General features: G+C 40.6%; 1 protein-coding gene across 1 annotated transcript in view; it reads right to left on the bottom strand.

Moving 5' to 3' along the window:
* Positions 1–791: 791 nt before the first annotated feature.
* Sh3bgrl2 (SH3 domain binding glutamate-rich protein like 2) overlaps positions 792–24,847 on the bottom strand; it is a 58,095-nt gene continuing 34,039 nt past the window's right edge. Inside the window, exons 2-4 of the mRNA XM_005406914.2 lie at positions 19,677–19,862; positions 9,170–9,250; positions 792–4,787 (exon numbers count right to left, since the gene is read on the bottom strand). Coding sequence (XP_005406971.1) covers positions 4,776–4,787; positions 9,170–9,250; positions 19,677–19,862 — 279 coding nt within the window. The 3' untranslated portion in view covers positions 792–4,775. The remainder of the gene's footprint in view (positions 4,788–9,169; positions 9,251–19,676; positions 19,863–24,847) is intronic.

The raw sequence follows: 24,847 nt of genomic DNA, 5'->3' as shown, positions 1-24,847 counted from the left end.
CACTTAACTTTATGCAAATGGAATCCAGACTTGTGTGCTTTTCACATTTCTGGAAATAGGTTCAGAAGATTTTTCTTTTAATCTGGTTCTCCTCAACAGTTAAACCTTGGGGTTGGGGTTTTGTTCAGGGGCAGAGGGCATACCTTGCATGCACAAGTTCATAGGTTTGATTCCCAATGCTGCAATAATTAAATGCATGGATACATATATACATAAAAATAAGAAAATAAAAATTAAATCAGTAATTGACCGATAAAGGTAAGTATAAAAAAAATCTTAAATATTAACACCTAAAAACACAACTGAATAGGAAAAAGGTAAAAGACATGAAGAGGGATTTCCAAGAAGTAGGATTTCCCACAATAAACACGCTCAACATTCTACTAATAAAAATATGCCAAAAGAAACCACAGTAAGATACCATTTTATACTCCTCAGCTTGGCAGCAATTTACTCTGGTCATCCCGAAGGCTGGCTGGGATCTAGAGGTCCAAACATTGTGGTATAGTGGTAGGAACATCGCCTTGGCAAGGAATTTGACTTTATCTATTAAAGCTGAGAATGTGCTTCTACGGTCCAACCCGAGTTCTCTTCAAGGTATATACCCACTCTTGTGCACCAGACATCACATAAAAGAATTTTCATAGCAACATTTCCTTTATCTACTTCAAACAAACATACAGTTCAATAATTAGTAACTGGAGAAGGGAAAAACTATATTTGTACAATGGAAAAATGTTTAGCAGTAAAATCTCCCACTGCTATGAACATCAAAAGGAAATGACAAAAAATCTGGTTTAATTCCATTTATTACCCTTTAAGTATACATACATGGAAGCAGAATGATCAAGGACAGGAAGGCTACGGTCAACACAAGCACAAGATGGGACTTGGATCAGACAGGCAGGGAGAGCACAGTGCCCCAAAGGAAAGGCATAGGTAGCGGCAGGCACACACAGGGTTTGTTTGTCGTTACTACTCTTTATACTTTAGCATATAAATACATACAATGCACATGAATGCATCTGTACATATATGAAATTTTAAAAGCTGGGATGGTTTTAACAACGGCAGCAACAAAGGGATTATAGACACCGTTTGAGATGATGTACCGTAGCCTGAAGTGTTAGAATTTAACTCTTTCACTGACTCCTGCTGTAACTGCTGCATCTGTGTTCACTTCTCTCATCCCTGATGATGGACACTACTGTCCTCCTCTGGGGAACCATCACATTCTAGGGGCTCAATACATGCGGATGGTAAGGATGACCAAATTAACATGACAGGCATTTCCAGACCTAGGAAAAGTCTGGCCATCTGGGTCACAAGCAGGCAGTGACCACTTTGCTTATCTGGGTTTGTGATTTAGTACATTTGTGCAAATGTACAGTTTGTTCCCTTTGAACCTTTCCTCTACCGTTCCTGAGGGTTTAAAAGTTTGAAATAGCACAGTGATGAGATCAGGCTCAACACTCCCTTTAAAAATGTTTTCTTCTGCTTCCAGAGGTAGCAGCTTCCTCAGAGGGAACCTACCAAAGGAGTCCTGGCCACCTGACCTTGCTTTTGCAAGCAACAAAGTGCCACACCCAGCAGGTGTGGCTGCACTTGGCCATCCAAGCCTTCCCATGCTGGTGCTTCGCTGCACCCGTGGCCTGGCCATTATCTGGCACGACTCCCGTGACACACATGAGGCTCCTCAGCGGTCACATAATGCCTGTGTTTTTACCAAGGAATCTGCAGTTCTCATGCATGGGATTCATGGAGGGGAGCAGCTTCTCACCTAAACAGAAAGAATTCAGCTGAACCAAGAACTGGAACTAGGGACAGTCTGAGAAATGGCCGGAAACAGAAACTCCACTTTCAGAATGTGTCTTTTCTGGAATTTATTCCCCTTTAATGCTTAACATAACATCTGTGATTTCACCAATGCCTTTAGAGACAAACACATACAAACTGAAATCTAAAAACAATAATTATACAGACAGAAGTGGGTTCTGACATTTAAGAGAAGCTGTTAAACCAAGCAAAACCCCACAATAAAATCAAACATAATGAAACAATCGAAACAGGAAGACCTTTGGTACCTTTCAGTAATCAAAAACAAGTTTAGTTCATTATTAAACTCATGTAATATAAAAACATCTAGGTATGAATGTTGAATTAAATCTATAAAACAGAAACAAACCTAAAATATATTAGAGCCCAGGGGCAAAATATCTTCTTTTTCTTCCCTTTGATTTTAATAAAATACCAGAATTTGAAGTATTTTCCCAACTACTTTTCTTCTTGTCTGCATACACCTAGCAGGATGGCACTCTATATTTTATCTATTTTATAAATGGCATATTTTGATTTTTCGTATCATGCTTCCTTTGTCCCAAAAAGCTTACTACAGGAAATTAAAATTCTGCCTGGAATGCCCTTGATGTTACATGTTTGCCTACAAATCCACTTCTTTCCTAGGTTTTTAAGACTGTGATTATCAAAATCTAAATAAAGGCAGCTAGTTCAAGGGAATAAGAAAAAAATCATTATTTCGTTTTTGGAATTCAGCTGGTAAAAGAATACAAGTAAGGACACAATATTCTCTGAACATGGAATGGTCCCCAAGGGCAATGCTTCGGGACTCTGCGGGGCCTGGCTACCTCAGTAAATACCACTGCGGTGGTTCTTCCTCCGTAACAAGTACAGGAAGTCCTGAAGGCTATTCTCTTGTAGTTCTTTGATGATCCAAAAACAAACAAAAAACTGTGATAAGAAGATGATACATAAAAATTGTAGTACTTTAGCACTGTTATCCATCCGGTATAATATACTCATACTAGGTATGTGTGGTTAATCCAAAAGTTACTAAGGAAAATCTGGGTCACTTCCTCTGTCTAGCAAGGATGGTATTGACCTATGATCCCAAAACTTACAAAGTTTTAATCTTACCAAACTGGTCTTCAGCACTCATTCGTAAGAGTAGAACGCAAGGTGGGGAATTACAACACAACAATTTTTAAAACTGTTGAATCTTAAAAAGAAACTTTAAGTATTCTCAGAAGACTTACATACTCAAACACAATATCCAGTTAGGAAAAAAAAATTCCTGGATAGTTCCTGGGATTTAAAAAATGGAATTTGACCTGGATCTTGTTTTAACACCAACTAATCAGGAACATCCATGATTTGACATAAAACTTTCCTGGGAGAGAAAATTGTGGACTCTAGGCCAGAAGAACTCTGTCTTGCTCTTCTGATTGTAATCTGGACTGTAAGTCTCAGGGGTTTCAGCTTTAGCACTCAGAAAGTTTTACGGAATGTCTACACCTGGCAAGGCATGAAGTGGGAGATGGGGGAGGGGGCTCTAACTCATCTGCTCTCATAAATTTCCTTCTCACAATCGTACTAAAAGGACTAGCATCAGGATGGCTGGAATAGTTCAGTACTGTAGTCAACCCTTTGAGTTTATCCTAGTCAAGGGTGTTCCCAGGTTTGGCAATTTCAAACTCTAAAAAAATGTAAGGACACAGAAAATAGTCTCTGCGCTACTGAAGTAGACATGTTCAGTGTTTATCAGCACCCACTGCAGCTGGGGGAGATTCTGCTCGCCAAGTGCAATTCAGAGCTACTTTCTGGAGAGCCCTTCCTCACACTCACTGCTCTGGACCCTCACTCTACTTATAGAAGGAACAAGAACGTGTTTCTGTACTACTCGGAAAAGTCCAAGACTGTGTACTGGAAAAAACATTAGCCAAGTAGAGGAACAATGAAAAGTAACACAGGAAAAAAAAATTAATTGTACAGCAATATTAGTTTAATATGCCTCATCAAGGGTTCATAAAATACATCTAACTGAGATCTTCCTTTCTCAAAAAAATAGAATCCCTTCACAAAATAGAATACACAGCTATTAGGGGAGCTGCATTTTAAAAATATATGTGCACTTATGTATATATGAATTGCTACAGCTGAAACTGCCTTCAGATACTGATCTGACAGTTTCCCTATAAATTTACTATCCAGTTTGTGCACCTCTTAAAATGTATCTTTCAAGCAGTCCTGTATGTTTAGGTGAAACTTTCCCCCTTGCAAGAGATAAAAGAAGCATATATTTTCCAAACTAGCAATTATTTTCATTTCTTGGTGGCAATGATTTTATAATACAACAATGATTTTGGAAGTGTGCAGGAGTTTCGAGGATTCATGGGGATAAGAGTTTTCCATTAAAAAAACAAACTCTAGAACAATGTTTTCAACGTGTTGTTATAACGCACTGGAAGAGTGATGTCTGTGGTTCTGCAGCAAAAATCTTCAATGGTCTTTTTCAACCAGCACTGCTTTTTTTCTTTCTCTTTCAGATTCTAATAGCCTGGCAGATAATGTCAAGGATGCAATCTAGGAAGCTCACAAAGAAGTGAGCTGTTATAACACCATTATCTGTTACAACACAGGCAGATCCAGCATTTTCTCCCTCATGGTGTCCCTGCTTATATATCAGTTACTAAAAGAAGCACACCTATCATAGGTAACAGTACTTTCGGGTGAGACAACTGCAGGTCAATCTGAAAAGAAGAAAAAAATTCCAAACCCACCACAGTCCTGATTTGGTTTAAAGCAATCATGCAAGTCCCATTATACCCACATCTTCCAAGACACCATTTCCATGGCAAGCAAAGTTACTGATGGAGCATGTGGCCTCTGTCACAGTGATGCGTTAGGTAAGCAGGTGTATGCTGGGTACCAGGAGGTGTTGTTCCAAATGCATCTCCATCACCTCCCACTTTTCCCTCCTAAGGCTCTGCCTGTCAAAAGAAAAAAAGGCACCAGTTATTGGATTGAACTGCACTGACAAGAACATTTTCCTTTGGTAGTGACTTTTTTAAATGTCAGGAACATACACGTTGGAAATCGTAATACATCATCCCTATACGATTAATAAGAGCACCTCCTGGGTTTTAGGATCAGAGCCCAGATTTACATCACACCCATCCAACCTACCAAATATAACAGCTTTCAGCAGACTGCTGGCTGTCTCACAAGGGAACCAGCTCCGGGCAGATAAGTGTTATCACACTGAGGGGCCAGAAGAGGTGTGGGTCAATGGTGACCCCAGGTGAGGGACAGCACTGGTGTGGACATGTCTGTTAGTCAACAGTCACTGTTCCAGTTGCCCAAATGCCACTCCATCCCCTCTCAGGAGCAATCACTGAACGACTGTGACCTGGCCCAGGAGCTGCAGGACTCGCTCCAGCTCTGGCTGGCCAGTGTGCAGGTTTGCCAGCTATTACACATTTTGAGTATCACTGCTACGTGACAGGGACCTGGAAGCAGAAATTTCTACAACAGGCTCTGCTTGGAGACTACTAAAATAACAAACTTGATGGGTTTCTACGTGGAAAGCAGCAGTGAGAAGGCCTCCTTCGCTGGGGTTAGGCATGTACCAAGGGGGAGAACTACCCTGGATCCAGGCATCCATGAGGGAAAGCGTTCCCCTGACCCTGGAGTTTCCACAACTTCCATCTTTAAGAAACGTGAGCAGTCTTTTACATATTACAATGCATTTACTTTTATTTTCAAAAATTCTGTGCAGGTCAAACAATATATGCAGAGTCAACGTGGCCTGCAGCCCATCATTTGGAAACTCCCTCACTCCCCAGTCATGTCTGCTGGGGAGCAGCCCAGACCCAGTCCTCTCTGTGCTTGTGTGTGTGGGGCCATGAATGTCCTTTCCCACGGTACAGAGCAATTACGGGTTCTCATGATGCCTCCTTTGTGGCTTTCCAGCTTTGCCCCTCACAGCAGGAGTAGGAAGGGTGGGGGCTTCATCCTCCAATACATTAAGTCTGTGAATACGAAGTCAAAGCCTTAGACTACGACTGTACAGTGAATTACTACTGAGGTAAAAAGAATAAGTCACAGAAAGGGGGGAAATGCAGAACTGTTCTTATAGATATTTTCACTTCTCTCATACAAAGACGAAACATGAGCTGCTATTAACCTTTACGGTCCTTAGTGGTTCTGAGGATGAGCAGCACAGACACTGAACCACGGACCTCTGCTCTGGTCCCAAGTGCCCCAGCCCAGGACAGATGACTCAGCCACCTGCAGTGCTGAGCTCAGTGGGTTGGGATGCTCTGGCCCTTCCTGCCTTGGAAATGGTTGACGGAAGTCAAGCCAACTTCACTGGCCTCATTACCAACTTAAACAGTATGAGCACAACATGTAAGAACGTTGTGCTCTTACACGAGCACACACATGTAAGAACGTATACTTTATAGATCCATACATTCCAGTGTGCTGGGGCCTACTGAATCTTACATTTTAAGTTTATAAATTGTGTGGTATGCAGGTTTTGGGTTTCTTTTTCTTTTTCTTTCATTTTTTGTCTTTTTGAAACAGGGTCTTGCTATGCAGTTCAGGTGGGCCTTAAGCTCACTTTGTAGCCCAGGCTGGTCTCGAACTCACAAGGATCCTCCTGCCTCAACCTCCTGAGTGCTGGGATTACAGGCCATGTGTCACCACGCCTGGCAGGTTTTTGGTTTCATAAAGTTTTATTAAAAATAAAATTTATAAAACAGCACAGAATAAAATGGAAAAATGTTACTAAATTTACTATTGAAATAAAAAATACTAGACAGATACACATAGAGATATAGATATGTAGACATTATTTCAGTCACTTTTGTTACATAGCCAGTCAATGCAGAACCTGGTGATATAAAACATCTTTTAAAATCATGGTTAGGTTCTCAGAATGAACACACCAAAATGTCTTGGATGACGTACGGCATGCATGGGAGCTCGCTTCTGTGTTAAGAGAAATTAAAATCTGAGGAAATAGCATGAATTTACAGGCAAAACTTTACTGAGAAGGAAGAGGAAATGGGGTGGAGATTTCAACTTGTGCAGAAGAAACACTGAGTGGACACAGCTCTGGTGGAGCGCGAACTGACCCATTAACAAGGGAGAAGAGGCAAACTTGACTGGCTTTGCTGGGTGGGTGGGGTCTGGCACCTCCCCCTGGTCTCTAGCGCAGGCCCTGGGTGGTGGTTCCTCTCTCTCTGGGAGATGCAGAGTGCATCTTTGCGGTTGCAGGGCACCTGGGCCTTACAATGAGAGGAGGAAGGGAAGGGAAGGGGCCTCCCACAGACTGTTGGCAGGAGAGGGTGGGGAAAAGGACACTTCACGTTTAGTGGGTAACAGGTATGGATTACGACTAGAGAATTCCTGGTCTCTTGTCCCAGGGAGGTTCCTGCCCTATGTCCTTGCACCATTGTGTGTAGAGATGCAGCTGGGAACAGGCTTTCTCTCCTGGCTGGTTTGAAGAGGAGAACACGGATGTCACAGCCTTGAGGAACTGAATCCTGGCAGTGGCTGTGGGCATGGGGACATGACAGCTCCCCACCCTCAGAAAATGTCAGCCTGCATGGAGATTCTCTAGGGAATCTCCACCTTTGGGGAAATGCAACAAACATGGGAATCGTATAGTATTGTATAACAGGTTTTTACACAGACAATGATACCTACTGGATTTATGCATCCATTACATAACCCCTACCCCAGTTTCTTATAGTTCTTTGAAGATAAATCTGGATGGTCTGGTATCTTTGGATGAAGCATGTTATAAAAAAATATTCTTAATTTTCCTAACAAGCATCCAAATGTTCTATCTTTATAAAAATAGTTTTAAGAACCAGTAAATACTTTATGTGTGGGTTTTGCCTCTGCTTAAAACATGTGCAAAAACTACTCACAACCATCTGTGGACTTACTGATGTAAAAATAAAGCAAGATTTTACACCTGCTCCACAATGTAGGTGGAGCAATTATAATACTGGTAGTCGCTGCCTTCCTCCCACAGGTGTTCTAGAGAGGGTGCAAAGCCTGTGTAGCCTCAAAAGACCTATTACAGACAAGAAAGTTCCGTAATGCACTTCCACTTCAATTGTGTTAAAAACTGACATCAGATTCCAGTCTCAGTTTTAGATACAGTCAAAACCTTAATTACTGTATACATAAACAGTGCAAGGAAATGTGCAGAAATTCAATGAGGTTAGTTCTGGGTAGTCCCTTCTTGTTCTAAAAAACAAAATACTTTGTATTTTTTTGTATTTTCTTAACTTTTTTAAATGAACTCAGGCTACTTGTATAATTTGAAAAAAAATGTTTTTTAAAAAAATAAATCAAAATATTACTTAATAAATACCAATTTTATCTTGAAAGCAAATCCATGTGGTTAATAAAATTGTGGAAATATACATCATTTCTACTTTCTAGACCTAAACAAGAGACGAATTTGAGTCCTTTATGGCTCCCCAAAGACAAAAGACTTAAGAGGCTTTTAAAATACTATGATTGACTTAGGATTACAGCATTTTTCTTCAAAGCTGACCATTGTTACTGCAGACCACCTTTTGTGCAACGTAAGTAAGTTAAACAAACAGAAGACCTTTCAGATATGGCTTTGATTCTGCTATTGCAAGAGACTGAAAGTAAAGCTGTCCTGCAATTGTGAGGTCATCAGATATGCAGGTGCCCATGCCTCTGAGATAAAATGGATACAACACATACCTGTATACATCAAGTTATCACGAGATTACGTATATGCAGTGCAAGCACTATGTAAACAGGTGTTATACTATACTGCTCACAAAATAACAACAAGAAAAATCTGCACATGCTTAGTAAGACAGATGTGACCTTTTATTTTATTATTTATTTATTTATTTAGGTACCTGGAATCAAACTCAGGACCTTATGCTTGCCAGGCAGGCGCTTGTGCCCCTGAGCTATATCGCCGGCAGATGTGACTTTTTAAAGAATTTTTGATCCACAGTTGGTTGAACCTATGAATGTGGAACCCACTGACACAGACAGTGAGCTGTAATGTAAATGTACAATTTAAAGTAAAAAGAGCTACTACTTTTTGCTTCCTGAAATTCTTCTTGGAAAAACAGGCAGAAATTATAAGTAAATTAATAATTAAATTTATAGCAACAATTTAAAATTAAGAAGAAATGGTTTATTTATATATTTTAATACTAGACAGTTCAGAATTATGTATGTGAAAAACTAAAAATTTAGGAAACTATAGTATATGCATCCCTTTAGCACTTTCAACCTTAATTCCTAATAATTTAAGAAAGATGAATTCTAAACAAAGAATAAGAAAAAAGTAACCTACATTTGATGCCAAGCGGGGTTTCAAGCCTAAGAATGAAAGGACTGTGTTGCTCTCCTTCGATTCAAAAAAACTGTCATAATCCTAGAAAAAAGGAAAAATGAAACCGATAAACAAAAACAAACAATTATCTTTACAATAAGTGCTTTCAACAAACTTTTCATGTGAGTAAAAGGCCAATACTGCTTTGTCCAGGTCACAGCTTCACACGCCTACTGGATTTAATTTGGGAGAGCCTGAAAGTTCCTGTGGATAACGATGAAGTGACAACTCTATAATCCAAAACCCATGCGACGGAATTGCAATGCAAAGCATTGACAACAGAAATGAATCGGGAACACACTTCTTTTTCCTCATGTGCTGAACTAACCGTTACCTGTGTGAAATCACTCAGACCTAGGGTTTGGCTCTAGGTTTCAATAGGGAAGCCTGCCTCCCAATTCCACATTGGTATTTTGCTATCCAGGACTTCAAACAAGCAAACACACAAACCCACTGGGTAAACAGAAAGTCTCAAAGGTCTCTGTGGGTCAAAGTGAGTGCTTCTACTCTGCTTCTGAAGTTTTCCACATTCTTTGAGACTGTGTCATCAGCGAAAATAAAAAGATCAAATAAAAATTAAAGCAAACTACGTTCTCTATAACATTTATCTTTGCTTTAGACAGAATCATTTTTCTCTTCCTGCTGTCACGAGAGAAGGCGATGAGAAATCGGTCAGTACTTTTCAAAAGTACGCATACGTATCATACTACCTACCTTCTAAGTTGATGTAAAGCAGTTTTAAAATTTGGTATTTTGATAAATGTATCCTGAGAATAAATACTGTAAGCAGACAATGGCTGGTTACTTTTAGGCCGCAGGTGTCTTACAAACACAATGTATTTAATCTTCACCACAGCCACTGACTTAGAGCTCTCAGAAAAGAAGTATGCTACCCAAGTTTGACAGCTGGGAGGTGAGACTGCTGATGTCTGGGGCCGTGTTCCCTGGCCTGGAATGCCACCTTTTGTACTCTGTAGGCCCAGGGGAGCCTGCAAGCTGCAGATGTGAAGCCCTAATGAATGCACTGCTGAGCTGGGCCAAAAGCCCCTCCGCAACAGTCTAGAAACCTAAGTGAATGAGTTACTCAGAGGTCTGTTTCCTGCAGTACATGCCTCCTTTGGTAACACCTCTGTGCATTATTTGGATCTGTGGACAGACCCTTTTGTCCAAAATCTTCAGCAGATAAAGTTGCATGATTTTGAAGGCAGCTGTGATTTTAATTTCGTCATCTTATTAATTTAAGGTTTTGTATTGGTTACTGCTTCTGTGATTTAGGCTCAGCCCTACCAAGAGGCCTTCTTCGACCAAACCAAGACAGAGTCACATGTCTGAGAAGAGGGGCTCAGCACCTTAGCTGAAATCAGAAGGAGGAGTAGAGGTAGCGACATGAAAGGTTGGGACAGCGCCACCCAGGGCAAGAGGCAGCAGTAATGAAGAGCAAGTCAGCAGCACTGACTGGGACCCGCGTGTGCCAGGCTTTGTAAGCTGAGAAAAGATTTGGAGACACATTTCAAAGGCAGAACTGACACTCGGCTGTGGGTTATATGTGGGAATGAGGGCGAAGTAAGAATTACAGTGCCTCTGACAGGATGGAAAAAAACTGAATCTAGGTTCAAGAAATAATCCTGTTCAATACGTTCTCCAACAAATGCTGTGTGGTAAGCAGAACAGAGGCTAAACAGTGGCTGAATTAATACCATGCTTTAGACACCCACTACACGAAAGTGTCCAAGACGAAGCACTTCTTCTCTATGCTGTGTTCTGCCTCTACTCAGTCTCACACCTTCCAGCGCTGGGCTCTGGTCCCATAAGCAACAAAATGTTTATACTCGTAAACACAATGGGTTTAAGTCACAATTCGTGATCTTGCACTGCACGCTGTAGACCTTTCAGAAAATGCCCCCCACCCAATTTTATGAGCTCTGTAAGTCATAAGCTAAGGCATCTTTAGACTGTTTTTCCTCAACTATGGTACTATTTAGCCCTTAAACCTCTCAACTGTTCTGTATCTGTCCCCATCCTCCCAATCCAAGCTGAAGGTCTAGAATAAGACCCCATCTATGAGCCCCTGCCTAATCTAACCTACTCCTACTTGGTACCACCTGGGAGGACAGATTGATTTTTGAAAACTGTGAATTTGATCCTATCACTCTGTGCTTAAATCCTTTGCCTCAAGACTGCTCACTGCTTTTACAATGCAGACTAAACTCCTTAATATGGCATAAAAAGCCTCACCTATCTAGTGTGTAACTCTGACTAATTCATCAGTTTTAGGGGGAAAATAAAGGTCTTATATTTCCACCTGCACTGACCACTGCCAGGTTCACAGATTTGTTTCTGAGAAACAATGGGACATATGCTCAGTCATCACCAACTGGGTGGAACATGCAGCAACCTACAGTGTGACGTACATGACTTGATGACCTGCTAACTTCCGAAAACTTCCTTCCTCTCTGTGTCAGGTCCCACCGAAGTCCCTCAGAATTCTATACTCCTAAGAAACAATGCTGCTTTCAGTAGAGCTGCTCTTCAGTGCACCATAGCTGTGTCCAAGGCTAAAAACCTGATGTCAGTATGAAATGCAGGAATAGAAAAACTAATAATGTAAGAAATAAAAATAAGAAGTAATTCAATCTCTATAAATATGGTATGAATTCTACTTCAAAAGGATTGTAGTGATAATACGAAAGTGAGGCAATTTGTAATGAGACAGATTTATATTTCAAGTTTAAGTATTTATATTTAAAATAGTTACTCAAATCTCAGAACTGGAAATAAGAAACTCATATGCAAGTTTCAGATCTATAATACCTATGAAATATATACTGGTAGAGACAATACGTAACATTATTGATATAGTTTATATCTGGATGTCCTTCAGAGCTCATGTGCATATAGGTGGGGCTTTGGGGAGGTGAATGGATCCGGGGTGTGAGATACTGGATTAGCCCACTGACGGGATTATAGCTGGGTGTGACGCTGGTGATGAACTCTGGTAGAAGAGGTGGGTCTCTGTGGATATGGCCTGGAGATAATGTGTATGTATACATTCCCTGCATCCTGCCCTCCTGCTCTGCCTTGGAGCCAAGTGACTATGGACTGAAACCTCTGCAAACGTGAGTGAAATAAACCTCTCCTCCTTTCACTTGTGGGTGTCAGGTATTTTGTCCTAGCAATGAGAAAGTAACTAAGACAATTATCAACAAACCATTTATCCATTGAACTAAAACTCTTCTTATAAGTTTTAGTTATCAACAAAGGTATTTATAAATGTCAGCTATTTAGCAATCTCAGAATGATAAATTTCTAATTTATAAAAAGAAAAAATTGTATTAAACTATTTCTGTCATATAAATTTTAAGCACTATTTTTTTTCTGAACTTTTAACCCAAAACCATATCCCTAACATCACAGGGAGGGTTTCTTAATCTGAATACTCAAGTAGATCCACTCAAGAATTTAGAAATGTTCATTTAAAGTAATTAACTCCTTAGATGGGAGTGAAAAATACAAACTTTGGTAACTAACTTTAACTGCAAAGTAATTTACAGAAAATCATTTTTAAAAGTCCACATTAGATTAGTACCTGGCACATATTAGATTACCTAATAAAATCTGTGTGAAGTGGATGAATAAACTGTGTCTTAATGACTGATGTCATTTTTTAGTAATATTATGCTACAAGCATAGTTTTGAGTAAATCCTGTTGAATCCTAAACTATGCAAGAAGTCAAACTATTTTCTCTGTCATGTTTGGGTAAAAAGTAGATGATTGATACTTTAAAATGTAGAGCCTCTTAACAGTTAATATCAACTTTCAGAGTTAAACTGTATTACATGAAACTATCAGTAACAGTCTTAGGAATTTAAAAATCATTTCCTATTAAGATATGGCTTCTTACAGCCTTAGTGCATAATATTCTCCAATTAAGAGAAAAAATTCTTAACAAATTTGTCTCCTATTTCAGGTTAATAGTGTATACTTTTTTACTATATCAGCATTCCTACTACAAAGTTTAAAAGTATTACAGTTTAAAACTCATATAAGATTTCTAAACAGCATTGTTGAATGCCTTATATTCAAAGAAACTCTCCCAGATATGTTTCTAAATACATGCCTCTAGATAACGTGTTTCAGGATAACTGACCTTCTATAAGAACAGGATATAAAAATCAGCTTGAATGGGCTTTACAGGATACAAACACACAAAACATAGCCAAAGATTAAAGTACTCAGTTTCAGAAGCCAGTACATTTTTATTATATTTAAGACAACAGATGAAAATGTCACTGTTTTTAATGCCAGTTCCTTACAAAAAAAACCCTTCTGGACTAGACAGATAATAGCACAACTTAGCATTCTTATTCACTATGGAAACTTTTATCTAGATGTGGTAATTTTAAAAAAGATAAAGCAAGCTGAAGACCTATTAAAGAACAAAAACGTAAAAGAAAAAGTCTCCTATCACCTATACTTCTGTTAGGGTTCAAGTGAAAACCAACCTTGGAGATATTTATAAGCTCAGGATAAAATCTACAACAGGTGGAGCTAACAATAGTCTCATTCAACCACAAAGCTCACTTAAGGGTATTATCTGCACATGCTGATTAGACTATTAGGGACTAAGCAAGCATTTGCGATAAGGACCTTAAAGTTCTTTGCCCTTTTAGTGTTTCCAAAGGTAACAGGAAGGCCCACAGCAGAAAAGCTACACTGCTTCCCTCAGCTCCAGCACTGACGGCTAAGTGACAGACCCGTATTATTTCTAGGCACCGAGGACATAACCAGACAGAAGGCTGCAGGGAACAAAACAGGTTGACAGAAAGGAAATGGTGGCAGCAATCAGTCTAAATGAGTCAAAGTAAATCCGGTTCACTCAAAGGAAGAAAATTAAAATAAATTTTTTTAAGACTACCAGGTTCATTGCTGTTGTTGTTTAAACAGCGCAAAGAATCCCTTCTGCCTAATTTCTTTCAAGCCTGAAGGCAGCCTCTGAGCAGAATTTCTTGATTTAATAGATAAGGACCCTTAGTGCTATACTCTATTTCATGAAATCATGATGCAGAAAGAAAACAGTTGTCAGCTTCAGTCCTGGTAAGCCAAGTACAATACAGTTATCTAAACAGCTTCATGCCCCAATTGTTAAGTCAAACAGCAAAATATACCTGAGTCCAAAGGTGAGGACTTCAAATTTATAATTCGTGTTTATTATTTCTGTCCTGGGTCAAAGTGGCAGTGCAAGCACATGGCATCTACCTCTTATCCAAGTGCTAGTTGAAAGTGAAGAGGAAAATTATTTGTGCTACAACCGGTAAACGTAACAGGCAATAAAACCTTAAGAAATACATATGAGTATTGTTACAGTTTGTGTGTAGATGTCCCCCTAAACCTCATGCAGTTTTAGATAGGGCTTTCTGGAGGTGGCTGAATCCGAGATTAAGGGTGGGTGACTGCTGGATCTGTCCACTGACTGGATTGGCACTGCCCTAATTCCTGTAGAGTAGACAAAATATAAGGGACAGAAAGAGGTTCATCTCTCCTCTTTTGTTGCTTTTGTTGTCTTCCGCTACAATGAACAGTTGCCCCTCTGCCATGTACCACCCTGCCTTGGAGCCACTGGATTATGGTCTGAAACCTCTACAAACTGTGAGCTAAATATGTAAACCTTTCTTCCTTTAACTTTGGGTGTCGAGTATTTTGTCTCAGCAATGAAAGAAAAGTAACTAAGACAAGATATACAGCAAATACAACTGGACTGAGAGTGGAAACAGCAGAGGAAACTACACCCCACACCACCGGACACTCCTTCGCAAAGAAGCCCCACAGAAACCACAAGCCTGAGATGAGCGACAGTGAGCTGGAGGGGCACGGTGGGCACATCCAAGTGAGGAGATGGGCACGCAGCCATCCTCCCTTGCAGGGGAAGTGCGGTCAGGCCTCTGAGGAAGCACTCTCCAAAGACCACTGTGGCCTCCTGCTGCAGCAGGGCCTTCAGCCTGGACTACCCTTGAACTCCCATCAGACACAGAAACGGGGAACTCACACGAGGCATCCGCTGAAAGCTACACATGGTCCCTTGCTGCCTTTGTAACACTCTTTCATTCGGGGTACCGGTCTGCTTGTCCTCAGCCCATTAGTCTTGTTTCCCTCCTACTCATTGGGAAACAGGCATGTGCCAGTCTGGGGAAAAGTCAAACCAGGGCCAAGAGAAAGACCAAATGACAACCAACGAATGTAGATAATAGAACACAAGAACCTTAAAAACCCTTTTAATTGATATCCCTGGAGATACTAAAGAAGACACTGCATCCACAAACAAGCACAAGCCATTATTTCTAAGAGTGATTAGGCCAGGCATGGTGGCACAAGCCTGTAACCCCAGCACTCAGGATGCTGAGGCTGGAGGATCTTTGAAAATTCAAGGCCAGCCTGGGCTACAAAGTGAGTTCAAAACCAGCCTGAACTGCATAGCGAGACCCTGCCTCAAAAAGACTGAAAAAAAGAAACAAAGAAAGAAGTGATTAGGCAACAAAAGGACTCCTGAAAATCAAATTTGATTATCAAATTAAAATTTTTACAAATAGATTAAATAACAGAATGACATAGGACTGAAAAACAAACTAGTGATCCAGAAGATAAAATTTAAAAATGCCTCTGAAGATGTACAGTGTCAAGACAGATGGAAATTTGTAGGCAGGCTAAAAGCATTGATAGTTAGAACACAAGGGTAAAACACCACCAAAACAAAACAAAACACTCTGCAGGTAAAGAAAAAACGCAATGAAATGACGAGAAAAAAAGTAAAAGAATTAATAGAACTTCTCTAAAATGAAAACTATATTAATTTTCAGACTGAAAATTCTTACCAACTATCAATCCCAGAACCAAAAAACAGTAAAACCCTAAAACCTCAGTCCAGACAAAGAAGTAAAATAACTTACCTACAAGATCTAATGCTTCCTGAGAGAATGATTTTAAATTTAGAATTTTATATTTGATGAAATTATCCATTAAGAATGAAACTAAATAATGAGTCCTTGATTGATCAATATTGCACGTCTCTATTTGTTTTCATGAGAAACCACTTTGAAGCTATCAATATGTAATACAACAAACATTGTTTGTAACTCTACATTGTTTGTACTGTTCTTTTGCTATTCTGTAAAAGATTGTCTGTTAATGCTTTCCTCCTTTTATTTTTAAAATAAAATAAATAAATAAATAAAATGCCAACTTGTAAAAAAAAAAAAAAAAAAACAGGCTTTTTAAAAAAATTAGGAAGTTTACTGGGTGGGCATGCCATGTTAACAAAATATTTTTCTAGAAAGCAAATAAGTAATAATACAAAGGAAAATATCTCTTCTATATTTGCCAGACAAGTGTGAGGTGAGGAAGTGAAATGGTTAAACTTCACTTAAAGATTCCTTGGATACTGACATTTCTGTCATTCTCCATTAAGCCACTGGGATTCAGTAAAATAGGATTATATGCCCTCCCTTGGGGCTGCTAACTGCTAAGCAGTTTTATAGGTAGCAGTATATTATATAGATATAAATATATATAACACAAGACATTTACATAGTGTCTGTTATACTTACAGCAGACAGTATGACATAAACTTCAGCAGTACTGTATATTTGTGTATGAGCATGGAGAGAAATGAGAGAAACTGTAAGAACACGAACTTCCCTTCATTTTTCAAAGTACATACTGTTCAAGTTGTAAAATCACAGAATATATACATTAAATACAAGACACAGAGCTGAAGTAATTCAGAAAATGACAAGGCAAAGCTTAATGAAGAGGGAATTAGGAGAGGTCACATATGAAAAAAGGGCAAAGGAAAACCAACTTTTCATTTGTCAGCCTCCTCTGATGGGGCTACTGTCTTAACACTGATCTCAGCATGGCCTTGTTGTCTTACAGCAGCAGTGCTCACTTTTCCTTGCCTGTAACTGCATAAAGCTCTGAATGAAAGAAGAATGCTACCAAGAACAAGTACCACCGTAGCCATTATTTAGATATACTGCTAAACGTTCTGAGGTGGCCCCAAACCACCTGGACAAAGGCTTTCAACATTCACAGCACAAGTCGTCATTTTATGAAAGTCACATCTCAAGGATTCATTGCTGTAGGATACTGAGGCAAACATCTCAGCAAGGTGAAAATGACAGATTAAATATTTATAGACAGAAGAATAAAAACTACAATTTTACAGAAGAGATAAAATTGCAAAGAGTATCTGATCGAATTGTATGCTTTGGGGCATATAGCTGATCAGTACTGAGTGATACGGAAGAATCTATACGTAGGTTTGCACCACTCTGCTCTTCCCTTCCTGGTATCTGGGAGGATGCCACATAAGAATATTTACAGTAAGACATTTGCTGGAGAGTCTCCTGATAACTCATTAGATAACTGATCTTTTAGACAGAAGGACCTCAAATTCAGATAAAAGATTTCCTAAGAAAATTGTACAGGTGAGGTAGGTAAGTTTTCCTACAGAAATCATTTCCCATATTCCAATGTAAAAGTTTAGAAAGTTAAGTAAACTTGCTTTTGATCAAGCTGATAAAAGAGGAACACAGCGGGGTCTAGCCTAACACACATCAAATTATACAGAGTACATGCACAGACCCTAACACGGGAGGACCCAAGGGCACAGCTTGCTCCCTCCCTTGGCCAACAACCCTGCACCAGTGGCACCCGTTCAGAGCCAACGTTCTTCAAGCGTGTTCCATGCTGCTACCAGATACCAAGATAAACAGGTCAGAGAACATGACAAGGCACTCACAGCCAAGTGAGGGCAAAGACATAAGGAAAGTTCTAAGAGGTAAACGTCATAATGAAACAGCAAAAGGGCACAGGTTTGCTGCAGATGGAGGCAGGGAGTAAAGGCCAAAGATAGTCGCTAGAGACGGTAAAAACAAGCACATCTGATGGAGTTTTGAGTGAGAAACAGGACGTAATGATTGGTGTTAGAAAGGAGCTGGGTGCACAATACGAGGGCAGTGGGCACTGGGGTGTTAGGGTTTGCACATGGATGTCCCCCCACGCCTCATGAGCTCAAAGGTAGGGCTTTTAGAAGGTGACTGGGTTCTGGGGGCATCAGTGCGAAGTTAAGACCTGGAATTCCATACCTACAAACTATACCTCAAAATACCCAACTAGCGTGAAGGCATTTGTACATGTGCAAAACACGAAGTGAAAAAAAAATCTACTGATTTTTTGCTTAAGCTCTCTAGCACTGTGTGGCTTACAGCTTCATTCTGACCTGCACAGTTTACAAATATTTTTAACTGTGGTACAACAGTGTATTTTCTATCCTCTGTAACCATGAATAGCGTACACTTTGGTTACATGTACTTTCCCCAATAAACTATGTAATCATGATATTAAAAAACCCCACAAAAATAATAACTTCTGTTTTTAAGAAGTGATCTAGAAACAGTCACAAACATCCTGCGTGGTAAGACAGATACTAACACCGCTTGCTTGACGAGGAGAGGACCAAGACTTAAAGAGTGGCATTCTAGGGTGTCCCAGCCAATATAAGGTGGTGACAGAACTCAAAGTCATTTCTAGTGTCATGTTTAGGATTCTACTCAAAATGCTACAGGTCAGAAGACTGTGTGCAGTGTCCTCACAGCTGCATCCCAACTGCTCCTCCTCGGGGGAGGGCTCTCTCCTCCATCCTATTGACAGCCCAGCTCTATGCTTCGCCTCAAGCTCCTCAGCACTACAGCTCCTCCGCTGGGCCATCTTTAAAAGAACTGTAGTCCCAAAATAAATGCCAACATGCGTTCTCAGAACTACAAAGCAATTAAGGAAGGAAGGAAGGAAGGGAGGGAGGGAGGGAGGGAGGGAGGAAGGGAAAGAGAGAGAGAGAAAGAGGCAAACACTAAGCTACTCAAAATTTGTTAACCTAAGGAATAAGAAGACAGGTAGACAATTAGATAAAATTGACTTTCTCTTCTTATATGCTACACAAATCAGGAAAGCACTTAATAGACTTTACATGTTCTTAGTGATCCCTCTTGTGCATAATCATAAAAAAGGGACTCTGGCTTATAACCAGCTATCAGTACTTACTTATCCCACAGAGCTATAGATTCAAGAATAATTACCTCTTTTACTCTGCCCGCCAAAACAGAATCATTGAAAGATACACTTTAAAACTGACAACACATTATTATCTCATATGTAGCTTCCCGTCCTGTCCCCTTTCAAAGCAGTGAGGGACCGAGGCACATGTGTACTCAAGTTCACAAACGACACAACACTCTGCACTCGTACTGTCTGTGGCTGGGGTTCAGGTACCCTCTCATCTCCAGCCCACTGGGCCTGTGGAGCTGAACAGGCCCAGTGAGGAGGATGCAGTCTTCACCGGAGGAAGCCCAAATACACACGGTGACCATGTGCAATGAGTACCATGCAGAAGGAATGGGAGAACAATCAGCCACTTACTCCACAGTATTGGTTGCCATTAAATATCTGAGGGGGCAGAGGGTTTCCCTGAGCAGGCTTCTTTTCTGGGGGGATGTTCTTGTACATCCACTGCCTCTGTTCTTCTGACATTGTGATGTCCACCTCCTCAAACTCTATCTTGTTGGCTTCCAGAAATCTAACCACATCCTGCTGCTTCTTCTTTATCTGTAGAGAGAAGACAAACAAGGAGAAATGCTCATGTGGAACCATAAGGATGCTTTTCCACAAAGAACTGGATTCAGTTTCTCATAGTCAGAGATACGAGGGGGACTTTACACAGGCGCCCAGTTCTGGCCACTCACTGGTGTTCCGTACAGGACTGTTATGGTTTGTGTCTGTGTGTCCCCCTAAAGCCTCATGTGGTCATGGGGCAGGCTTTTAGAGTTTGACTGATTATGGGTGTGAGAGCTACACCCGCCCTGGAGTGGATAGTTTGCATATGTAAGGGAGAGGAAGAGGCTGCTTGCGGCCATTCCTCCCTTTGGTGCTTGTTGCTTTGGCTGTGTTCTGCCACCATGAGCTATAGCCCTCTGCCATGTGCCACTCTGCCTTGTAACCTGCCAAGTATGGACTGAAACCTCCACAAACTGTAAGCGAAATAAACCTTTCCTTCCTTAATTTTGGGTGTAAAGTATTTTGTCCCAGCAATGAGAGAAAAGTAAGCAAGACAAGGACCAACGGTGATGTTTCCACCTAGTTTCCACTTGGATGCCTGGGGGCACATACCAAGGGGGCTCAGATTCAGTCCTCCGTGGGCCATAACCACTGTCCATCCCATCTTTACCCCAGGAGACATTGCTCCCTCTGCCTTAACCATGAACAGCACACCCTAAGAGGCCAGCACTTCATAGGTTTCTGGAGCAGCAATGCTTTTCTTCTTTCAGCAGCCTCTTTCACCCTCCACTGCTCTAACCACCATCATGGGAGCACCTTTCAACTCCCAAGATGAAGACGCTCTCCACTGCCAGCTAAAAAACAACCATAAACATCAACTCACGCTCTTCACTCCTCTGACCCTCCAAGGTCCCTCCTTCCATCACAGGGGTCAGCTCCTGAGGAGCTGCCCACACATCTGCAGGTCTTCCAGATGTGACCCACCTTCCTTGCCTAAAGGCATGGGTTAACTAAGAGGGATGACAATACGCAAAGTCTTCAACATGGCATTTAAGACATAAAACAAACTTGATTGTTCTAAGTGATTCTGGACAATCTACACAAAGAACAAGCTTAACGGGTAAAATAAATTTTATAAAAGTCAGGGAAAAGAATCATTTTGATCTCTCAACAGAAAAGACCTCTCAACATAGAAAAGAAAATGCCTGAAAAACAATCTTTCACATACTTCTTGCCTCCCCTTCCTCTCAAAGTCCCCCCAAAAGCCTCAATAATACGTGGCTCTGCGGATGCAAGTCTGTTACATGCTTCTCAAGCAAAGGATTTGAAGTTCAAGAATAATAAGACAGTATGTTTCTTACGGACACAAAAAGCTGGCAAAATAGAATAGGCATTTAAACCTTGTGATACTGTAAGACAAGAAAATTACCGTATTGTTATGTATGTAAATTGGTAATAGCTTTATCCTGACTTCTTCAATTAAGCTATTTCTCATTTCTGAAAAAGTTAACTTGTCCCCAACCAATAACACAATTTCAGAAATGCGACTGTATTATTTTGAAACTTCAACTTGCAAAAAAGTATTTTCCATTCTACTTAATTCCTCATTAAAAGCCTAAAGGAAGATTTTATTGCTCCTGTTTTACAGACAAGGGAACTGAGGCCACCTACTTTGATGACCCTACAGCTAGTATGAGTTCTTGTGAAAACAATCATGTCTTTTTCCTCATTATTATTCTCCTGGAGATGCACTGCTCTTGTATTAACGGATTATGTCTTAGCGTATCTTTCATGATCCAGCTTCTCCCATGATGAAAGAAGTTACTTGCTTTGGAAATCATAGAACAATGACCTATCATCCCACTAGCCAGGCAGCCTCTGCCAAAACTGGGAGGAATGAGCCCAGACTTTCCGTGTATATGACAGCTCCATAGCTACCTTATTTTAAATGTTTATTAGAGTGAAAAACATGAAACTAATACATAATCAAGCTTTGTTTTTGTAAATAATGTACATAACAGCCACTTTTACTGAAAAATGTGACTACTTAAAAACTCATCCTAAAAAAAATCCTTTCTCATCACTGGGAAACTTGAAGATAATGCAGTTTCCTTACTTTCCCTCCTACCTGCCCTGTTCACACAGAGACGCACAGATCTACACACATGCACACACCACACACAAACTTATCACTACAAATGCCTATGGCACAACTGGACTTCCCTTCACAGGCTCACACTGGTAAAACGAACTGCAGTGCTGCCCATTCAGTCAACAATTTAACCTTAATACAATCCTCAGATAAGAAACACTTTCCAAAAGTATGAACTTTAATACCCACCTGAAAACTCCATCATACGCAAACACAGTTAGTTACTACTCTATTGCTGGATATTTAGGATACTTGTAACTTTTATCACTAAAAATAATGAAAGCAGTATTTGTCTAAGTATCTTCCAGCTGCTATAATGAAATTCCATACACCAGTGAGGGTGAACCTTTTAGAGCTTTCAGTGGTAACAGCCTGTGCTGGCACACATGGTTCACCACCACTGCCACGACTCCCTCCTTATCTCCTTGTGACCATTATCTCCAAACTGCATGTGAAAAATAATCATACAATATTAAAATTTAAATACATCAACAGTACTAACCATGCTCAGAAGGAAAAGGATTGTTCCTACTAACCATGGTGATGACTAGCAGAGAATTGCAAAGTGTAAAATGCAAGGAGTGTCTCCACTTTAAAAGCACAACTCAAGGCCTTTCCTTAGTCACCGGTCTCCATGGGTCCTTACCTTACAGGAAAGGCTAGATAACCGAAGGGAAGTAATGGGAAGGGGCACAGGCAGCCAAAACCATAGAGAATTAGCCAACACTACAGCAACACACGCAAATACAGAAGCTGGGAGAAATCTGAATCAGAGAAGGACATCTTCCCGGGGATGTCTATGACATTAGCATCAGGAAGGAAGGTGAGTCACACTAGCCAGCTGTTTTTAAAATCAGCAGAAGCGGCCGTGGCCTGGAACTGTGGGCTGCAGGGTGCCCCAGGTAACCGAAGGGCTTCCCGAGGGGCAACAGGAAGCAGCTAGGGTACTTCATGTGCGGCGCATGATCCCAGAGTTCACGGAACAGCACACAGCCAGTTCCTTTGTAGGAAGACTTTCATTCTTCCCACACTTCAACTTTTCTAAATAAAATACACCTTGTAACTGATGATTTTAAAAAGTCCACAGAGCAAATACGAAAGTAAACTGCGGGACACCAGTCAGTGCCAATTTATCCATGCAAGGGGGCACCTGTCAACTCACATGTGGTTCTTATTCAAGCTATGCAGACAACTGCTGTTTACCCAGTAATCAATTTTCCTTTTAGTAGCAAAAATCTGCTTTGTTTAGAAAAGCAGCGTGCTCAGCTACAGAAACCTTTTTACACAAATGACTGTAGCTGAAGAGGCTCGCAGGATACAGTCCTGGCCAATGAGATGCAAGACAGCTGGTTTTACAGGGGCTCCAGTCCAGGAACTGAGAGAAAACACTGCCCTCTTCTGCTCTCGCCCTCTTCCACCCTTCCCTGTGGAACTGCAGACATGGGGCCTATGGTCCAGAAACCAATTCACCAACAAGAAAACAAGCACCATACACGACGCCTGGCCAAGCAGAAAGCAGGAGTCCAGGTCTCGGTGACACTCACAGCAGCCAGCCCAGGCTTTACCTGCGCGGCCTACTCTAACTTTTCCTCACTACAGAATAAGCATCTAATAAGGTAAGCCATTCTTTGTCCAGTTTTCTGGAGCCTGTATCCAAATGCAATATCACCAATGACAATTTTAGTTGCTACTTAAAATGTCATCATAAATGTTGTGTTATGATGAAGGTTTTAAAATAAAAGCTATTACTGCAAAGTGGAGCAGGGAAATAAAGTTTTTTGAAAATATAAATTTAATACAAGTGAGTGAATATTCATCACTGGATAAACAAATACATTTTAATTATTTCCTTCATAAAGTAACAACCAAGGTGCTAGACCTAAAATACAAAGGTATCTATGAGATGATAAAAGTTGCATTTCTCTTTCCCTTTAAAACATATGTCCTTTAAACACCATAAAAAGCAATTATAAGGAAGAGACGCTGCCAGATCCCCTGAGTCAGACTTAAGGTAGTGAAATATGGCCTATGGGCCAAATACAGCCCACTGACTATTTTTATTTGGTAGGCAGCCAATAATGACATTATATATTTGAGGGGAAAAAATCAAAAGTACAAATATAAAATGAAATGCAATACAAATTTCAGTGCCATAAAAAAGCTTATGGGGAACAAAACCATACTATTTCTTTTACATGTTGTCTATGCCTGATTCTGCCATGTTGTGGCTTACATCTCAATGCCTTCCTAAAGCCTTATGCACTCACAGGTGGGGCTTTTGAGAGCTGGCTGGATCGTGAGTATATAATACTGGGATTAAGAGTGTGTGATAGCAAATTAGTTCACTGGTTTACCATAGTTCTGCGTGTGGACAATGGGAAGGCCCACACTGGGCGTGGGTGGCACCACCCAAAGGACTTGTAGACTGGATGGAATAAAAGGGAAAGGGAGGCTCACTGCTACTGCTTTGCCATCCCCCGTCTGCTATGCTATGGACTGTTTTCCCTCTCCCATCCCCTCCTGCCTTGCCCTACTACCTTGGAGCCAGTCAACAAGGACTGTAATTCTATAAACTGTGAACTACAATAAACCTTTCTTTCTTTAACTTGTGGGTATCAGGTACTTTGTCCTGGCAATGAGAAAAGCAACTAAGACACCCTACCAAGGCAGAGTTGAGTAGTTGCAACAGAGAATATGTGGTATCCAAAGCCGAAAATAATTACTAGCTGCCCATTACAGAAAAAGTATGTCAACCTGTTGGGCCAGACAAGATCTGCCACACACCTGTACCCCAACATTCTGGGAAGGTGAGGCAGGAGGGTCTCAAGTTCAAGCCCAACCCAGACAATTTAGCAATTCAGTGAGATGCTGTCTCAATTTTTTT

Source organism: Chinchilla lanigera, unplaced genomic scaffold, assembly GCF_000276665.1.
Source record: "Chinchilla lanigera isolate Chin_1 unplaced genomic scaffold, ChiLan1.0 scaffold00101, whole genome shotgun sequence".
NCBI classification, from domain to species: Eukaryota; Metazoa; Chordata; class Mammalia; order Rodentia; family Chinchillidae; genus Chinchilla; species Chinchilla lanigera.
Note: the sequence above shows the minus strand (reverse complement) of the source record. Positions and strands in the feature narration are given on the sequence as shown.